A 7,963-nucleotide genomic window follows, 5' to 3' on the forward strand; every position below is an offset into this window, starting at 1 on the left:
GCAGCGGAGGTTATTATAGGAAGAGCGATGTGCGGTCATCAGTGAGGAGTGGGGCGGGTTATCGCTACGATACAGCCGGAGAGGGAGGTGATGAATACAGCGCAGACATCCGGCATAACACATGACAGGACTGCTGAAAGGGCCGGATAACGTGAGTGCTAGAGACGAGGACTGGTTATAGTGTAAATGGCGCCAAGCACTGAAAGGGTTAACATGGCACCTCCACATATTAATAGCAGAGCACCGAGAAGCCAGCGGGAGAGTCGCGGTAGAATAACGGAGGAAAGGGATCCAGCTCGTTTGAGGGAGGATTTGGTGGCTCTGAAAAGAGCCTTTGTGTTGTAGTTGGTGCCGGGTTCAGACCTAAGCCCTCTCCCCCCGGATCCTGCGGGCCAGTTGAATGTCTTTGGGCATGATGGTGACCCTCTTGGCGTGGATGGCGCACAGGTTGGTATCCTCAAACAGTCCGACCAGATAAGCCTCGCTGGCCTCCTGCAGAGCCATGACTGCTGAGCTCTGGAAGCGCAGATCGGTCTTGAAGTCCTGAGCGATCTCTCGCACCAGGCGCTGGAAGGGCAGCTTACGGATAAGAAGCTCGGTGGACTTCTGGTAGCGGCGGATTTCACGGAGAGCGACTGTGCCCGGGCGGTAACGATGAGGCTTCTTCACTCCGCCGGTAGCGGGAGCGCTCTTCCGTGCAGCTTTAGTAGCCAGCTGCTTGCGGGGCGCTTTCCCGCCGGTGGATTTACGCGCGGTCTGCTTTGTTCTGGCCATAGCTCTACAACAACGTGCACACTTGTAGATTGATATGAGGAGAGGACAGAGCAGAGTATTTATACACTTGAGCGTGTCCTCATTGGTCCATGAAAGGCACACCCCTACATTCTATTGGCTTCTTCATAAAAATATGTGCCCGACAAAGCAAATGTGATATTCGCGACCAATCACCGTCCACATAAGGACAGTGATGTCAGGAGCACAGCTGGAGTCCCAGGCAGAGTGCTAGAATCGGCTCTGCTATGGGACTCCTGCTGTGGGCAAGCCCCTGACATCACTGTCCATATAAGGCACTGTGGCAGAATCTATAGAGGGCACTGTGACAGCATCTACAGAGGGCACTGTGGCAAGATCTACTGAGGGCACTGTGACAGCATCTACAGAGGGCACTGTGGCAGCATCTACAGAAGGCACTGTGGCAGTATCTACAGAGGGCTCTGTGGCACTATCTTAAAAGGGGCTGCCCAATCATGACATTTGTGTGTCTGCCAAACGCTGTCAACTGAGCCGCCGGACTGCATTTAGCGAAACGTAAACTGGAAAACTGGATTGCTGAAATGCAGCCCGTCAACTTCAATTGTTTTTTCATATGTGGCCCACTAACCCGTCCTAGTTTGAGACCCCTGAACTGGGGGCTGTTCCACTTGTATTACAATAACTAGACGAGACGCTAAAGTCTGCTGCTACTCTTCTACAATAAACCAGCACAGATGAGACACCACAGTCTGCTAATTATGTCCCTGTTCCCTCATATTACCGGCATTATGTCCCTGTTCCCTCATATTACAGGCATTATGTCCCTGTTCCCTCATATTACCGGCATTATGTCCCTGTTCTCTCATTTTACCGGCATTATGTCCCTGTTCCCTCATATTACCGGCATTATGTCCCTGTTCCTTCTTATTACCGGCATTATGTCCTTGTTCCTTCATATTACCGGCATTATGTCCTTGTTCCTTCATATTACCGGCATTATGTCCTTGTTCCTTCATATTACCGGCATTATGTCCCTGTTCCTTCATATTACCGGCATTATGTCCTTGTTCCTTCATATTACCGGCATTATGTCCCTGTTCCTTCATATTACCAGCATTTTGTCCCTGTTCCTTCCTTTTACCGGCATTATGTCCCTGTTCCCTCCTATTACCGCATTATATCCCTGTTCCTACTTATTACCGGCATTATGTCCCTGTTCCCTCCTATTACCGCATTATGTCCCTATTCTATTACAGCGTGTAGAAGAAACCAGAGACTGCTCCTCCAATAACCAGGCAATTACAATAACGACTAAACACACTAGAGTTTGCGGCTACAATAACCTTGCACCAAAAAAAAGAAACAACAACGTTTGTATTACAATAACCCAGAACAGACTAGCAACTATAGTCTGCTCCACCTGTAATACAATAACCCGGCACAGACAAGCAGCTATAGTCTACTCCACCTGTAATACAATAACCCGGCACAGACAAGAAGCTATAGTCTGCTCCACCTGTAATACAATAACCAGGCACAGACAAGAAGCTATAGTCTGCTCCACCTGTAATACAATAACCCGGAACAGACTAGCAACTATAGTCTACTTCACCTGTAATACAATAACCCCGCACAGAATAGACACCAGAGTCTACTTCACCTGTATAAATAAAACCCAGCACATACGTATTGATGTAATACAGATGGAACAGATTCTAGTGTACTGTAACAGACAAGACATTAGAGTACGCTCCACCTGTATTACAGGAACCCAAGTCCCTGCACATACAGTACGCTAGAATCTGCTCCACCTGTATTACAGGAACCCAAGTCCCAGCACATACAGTACGCTAGAATCTGCTCCACCTGTATTACAAGAAACCAAGTCCCAGCACATACAGTACGCTAGAATCTGCTCCACCTGTATTACAAGAAACCAAGTCCCAGCACATACAGTACGCTAGAATCTGCTCCACCTGTATTACAAGAACCCAAGTCCCAGCACATACAGTACGCTAGAATCTGCTCCACCTGTATTAAAAGAACCCAAGTCCCAGCACATACAGTACGCTAGAATCTGCTCCACCTGTATTACAAGAAACCAAGTCCCAGCACATACAGTACGCTAGAATCTGCTCCACCTGTATTACAAGAACCCAAGTCCCAGCACATACAGTACGCTAGAATCTGCTCCACCTGTATTACAAGAACCCAAGTCCCAGCACATACAGTACGCTAGAATCTGCTCCACCTGTAATACAATAACCCGGCACAGACAAGAAGCTATAGTCTGCTCCATCTGTATTACAATAACCCGGAACAGACTAGCAACTATAGTTTGCTTCACATGTAATACAATAACCCCCCACAGAATAGACACCAGAGTCTACTTCACCTGTATAAATAAAACCCAGCACATACGTATTGATGTAAAACAGATGGAACAGATTCTAGTGTACTGTAACAGAAAAGACATTAGAGTACGCTCCACCTGTATTACAGGAACCCAAGTCCCTGCACATACAGTACGCTAGAATCTGCTCCACCTGTATTACAGGAACCCAAGTCCCAGCACATACAGTACGCTAGAATCTGCTCCACCTGTATTACAAGAAACCAAGTCCCAGCACATACAGTACGCTAGAATCTGCTCCACCTGTATTACAAGAAACCAAGTCCCAGCACATACAGTACGCTAGAATCTGCTCCACCTGTATTACAAGAACCCAAGTCCCAGCACATACAGTACGCTAGAATCTGCTCCACCTGTATTACAAGAACCCAAGTCCCAGCACATACAGTACGCTAGAATCTGCTCCACCTGTATTACAAGAAACCAAGTCCCAGCACATACAGTACGCTAGAATCTGCTCCACCTGTATTACAAGAACCCAAGTCCCAGCACATACAGTACGCTAGAATCTGCTCCACCTGTATTACAAGAACCCAAGTCCCTGCACATACAGTACGCTAGAATCTGCTCCACCTGTATTACAAGAACCCAAGTCCCAGCACATACAGTACGCTAGAATCTGCTCCACCTGTATTACAAGAACCCAAGTCCCAGCACATACAGTACGCTAGAATCTGCTCCACCTGTATTACAAGAACCCAAGTCCCAGCACATACAGTACGCTAGAATCTGCTCCACCTGTAATACAATAACCCGGCACAGACAAGAAGCTATAGTCTGCTCCATCTGTATTACAATAACCCGGAACAGACTAGCAACTATAGTTTGCTCCACCTGTAATACAATAACCCGGAATAGACTAGCAACTATAGTCTGCTCCACCTGTAATACAATAACCCCCCACAGAATAGACACCAGAGTCTACTTCACCTGTATAAATAAAACCCAGCACATACGTATTGATGTAAAACAGATGGAACAGATTCTAGTGTACTGTAACAGACAAGACATTAGAGTGCGCTCCACCTGTATTACAAGAACCCAAGTCCCAGCACATACAGTACAGGACAGGGACAGCCGGAAGCAGAGAGACGGTCAGGAGCCAGGGACAGCAGAGTGCAGAGAGACGGTCAGGAGCCAGGGACAGCCAAGTGCAGAGAGACTGTCAGGAGTCAGGGATAGCCGAGTGCAGAGAGACTGTCAGGAGCCAGGGATAGCCAAGTGCAGAGAGACTGTCAGGAGTCCGGGACAGCCGAGTGCAGAGAGACGGTCAGGAGCCAGGGACAGCCAAGTATAGAGAGATGGTCAGGAGTCAGGGACAGCCGAGTATAGAGAGACTGTCAGGAGTCAGGGAAAGCCGAGTATAGAGAGACGATCAGGAGCCAGGGACAGCCGAGTGCAGAGAGACGGTCAGGAGCCAGGGACAGCCGAGTGCAGAGATACGGTCAGGAGCAAGGGACAGCCGAGTGCAGAGAGACGGTCAGGAGCAAGGGACAGCCGAGTGCAGAGATACGGTCAGGAGCCAGGGACAGCCGAGTGCAGAGAGAAGGTCAGGAGCTAGGGACAGCCGAGTGCAGACAGACGGTCAGGAGACAGGGACACGGCATAATGTCCCTGTTCCCTCATATTACCGGCATTATGTCCCAGTTCCCTCATCTTACAGGCATTATGTCCCTGTTCCTTCATATTACCGGCATTATGTCCTGTTCCTTCATATTACATTCATTATGTCCTAGTTCCTTCATATTACAGGCATTATATCCGTGTCCCTTCATATTACCGGCATTATGTCCCTGTTCCCTCATCTAACCGGCATTATGTCCCTTTTCCCTCATCTTACAGGCATTATGTCTCTATTCCTTCATATTACCGGCATCACGTCCCTGTTCCTTCATATTACAGGCTTTATGTCCCTCTTCCTCCATATTACAGGAATTATGTCCCTGTTACTTCATCTTACCGGCATTTGGTCCCTGTTCCCTAATCTGAACCGGAATTATGTGCCTGTTCCTTCATCTTACCGGCATTATGTCCCTGTTCCTTCATATTACAGGTATTATGTCCCTGTTCCATCATTTTACAGGCATTATGTCCCTGTTCCTACATATTACAGGCTTCATGTCCCTGTTCCTTCATATTACAGGCATTATGTCCCTGTTCCCTCATCTTTGAGGCATTATGTCCCTGTTCCTTCATATTACAGGCATTATGTCCCTGTTCCTTCATATTACCGTCATAATGTCCCTGTCCCTTCATATTACTGGCATTATGTCCCGTGTAGGAGGGCACAGGGACATAATGCCGGTAATATGTCCCTGTTCCCTCATCTTTGAGGCATTATGTTCCTGTTTCTTCATATTACAGGCATTATGTCCATGTTCCTTCATATTACCGGCATCATGTCCCTGTTCCTTCATATTGCCGGCATCATGTCCCTGTTCCTTCATATTACAGGCATTCTGTCCCTGTTCCTTCATATTACCGGCATTATGTCTGTTCCTTCATATTACAGGCATTCTGTCCCTGTTCCTTCATTTTATCGGCATTACCTCCCTGTTCCTTCATATTACCGGCATTATGTCCCTGTTCCTTCATATTACCGGCATTATGTCCCTGTTCCTTCATATTACAGGCATTATTTCCCTGTTCCTTCATATTACCGGCATTATGTCCCTGTTCCTTCATATTACCGGCATAATGCACCTGTTCCCTCATATTACAGGCATTATGTCCCTGTTCCTTCATATTACAGGCATTATGTCCCTGTCCCCTCATATTACTGGCATTCTGTCCCGTGAGAAATGATATGAAGGCGAGTGTGAAAGAGACAATAGTGGGTGAATACTGTGAGGAGGTTGAAACCTTGTGGGTGGAACTAGAAAGGGAGGTAAACACTGAAAAAATTACTTTTGGTGTAATCTATAGACCCCCCAATATAACTGAGGAGATGGAAGGTCAGCTATATAAACAGATGGAGCGGGCTGCACAGGCGGGCACTGTAGTGATAATGGGAGATTTTAATTATATGGGCCAGTTTGTGGAAGACCCGACTAGAGGTGAAGCTCTGTTGGATCTGGTCATTTCTAATAATGCAGATCTTGTTGGGAATGTCAATGTTCGTGAAAACCTCGGTAACAGTGATCATAATATAGTTATATTTTACCTATACTGTAAAAAACAAACGCAGGCTGGGAGGGCAAAAACATTTAATATTAAGAAAGCCAATTTCCCAGGATGAGGGCGGCAATTCAGGATATGGACTGGGAAGAACTAATGTCAAATAATGGGACAAATGATAAATGGGAGATTTTCACATCTACTTTGGGTAATTATAGTGCAAAATGTATTCCTACAGGTAACAAGTATAAACGACTCAAATTAAACCCCACATGGCTTACACCTTCTGTGAAAGGGGCAATACATGACAAAAAAAGGGCATTTAAAAAATACAAATCTGAGGGTACATCTGCAGCCTTTGTAAAATATAAAGAGCTTAATAAAATCTGTAAAAATGTAATAAAATCAGCAAAAATACAAAATGAAAGGCAGGTGGCCAAGGATAGTAAAACAAATCCCCAAAAATTCTTCAAGTATATAAATGCAAAAAAGCCCAGGTCTGAACATGTAGGACCCCTAGATAATGGTAATGGGGAGTTGATCACAGGGGATCAAAAGAAGGCAGAGTTACTAAATGGGTTCTTTAGCTCTGTATATACAACAGAAGAAGGAGCAGCTGATGTAGCCGGTGCCAGTGCTGTTAATATATCAGTTGATATACTGAATTGGATGAATGTAGATATGGTCCAAGCTAAATTAAATAAAATAAATGTGCACAAGGCCCCGGGACCAGATGGGTTACACCCTAGAATTCTTAAAGAGCTTAGTTCAGTTATTTCTGTCCCCCTTTTCATAATATTCAGAGAATCTCTAGTGACTGGTATAGTGCCAAGGGACTGGCACAGCGCAAATGTGGTGCCTATTTTCAAAAAGGGCTCTAGGTCTTCCCCGGGTAATTATAGACCAGTAAGCTTAACATCCATCGTGGGGAAAATGTTTGAGGGGCTATTGAGGGACTATATACAGGATTATGTGACAATAAATAGTATTATAAGTGACAGCCAGCACGGTTTTACTAAGGACAGAAGTTGTCAAACTAACCTAATCTGTTTTTATGAAGAGGTGAGCAGAAGCCTAGACAGAGGGGCCGCTGTGGATATAGTGTTTATATGAGAGGTGAGCAGAAGCCTAGACAGAGGGGCCGCTGTGGATTTAGTGTTTTTGGACTTTGCAAAGGCATTTGACACTGTCCCCCATAGACATCTAATGGGTAAATTAAGGACTATAGGTTTAGAAAGTAGAGTTTGTAATTGGATTGAGAATTGGCTCAAGGACCGTATCCAGAGAGTTGTGGTCAATGATTCTTACTCTGAATGGTCCCCAGTTATAAGTGGTGTACCCCAGGGTTCAGAGCTGGGACCACTATTATTCAACTTATTTATTAATGATATAGAGGATGGGATTAATAGCACTATTTCTATTTTTGCAGATGACACCAAGCTATGTAATATAGTTCAGTCTATGGAAGATGTTCATGAATTATAGGCAGATTTAAACAAACTAAGTGTTTGGGCGTCCACTTGGCAGATGAAGTTTAATGTAAATAAATGTAAAGTTATGCATCTGGGTACAAACAACCTGCAGCATCATATGTCCTAGGGGGCGCTACACTGGGGGAGTTACTTGTTGAGAAGGATCTGGGTGTACTTGTAAATCATAAACTCAATAACAGCATGCAGT

At 45.5% G+C, this 7,963-nt stretch overlaps 1 protein-coding gene across 1 annotated transcript; it reads right to left on the bottom strand.

The window, feature by feature from the left end:
• Nucleotides 1-363: 363 nt before the first annotated feature.
• LOC142701491 (histone H3) lies at nt 364-783 on the bottom strand. The gene has a single exon (XM_075848147.1). It carries the CDS (start codon nt 772-774, stop codon nt 364-366), a length of 411 nt encoding a protein of 136 aa, XP_075704262.1. The 5' UTR covers nt 775-783.
• Nucleotides 784-7,963: the final 7,180 nt, after the last annotated feature.

This window comes from Rhinoderma darwinii, unplaced genomic scaffold (assembly GCF_050947455.1).
Source record: "Rhinoderma darwinii isolate aRhiDar2 unplaced genomic scaffold, aRhiDar2.hap1 Scaffold_2098, whole genome shotgun sequence".
Classification (NCBI taxonomy): domain Eukaryota; kingdom Metazoa; phylum Chordata; class Amphibia; order Anura; family Rhinodermatidae; genus Rhinoderma; species Rhinoderma darwinii.

What these genes read in the sequence shown, in the direction of transcription:
- LOC142701491 (XM_075848147.1), bottom strand. Translation starts at nt 774, where the DNA reads ATGGCCAGAACAAAGCAGACCGCGCGTAAATCCACCGGCGGGAAAGCG.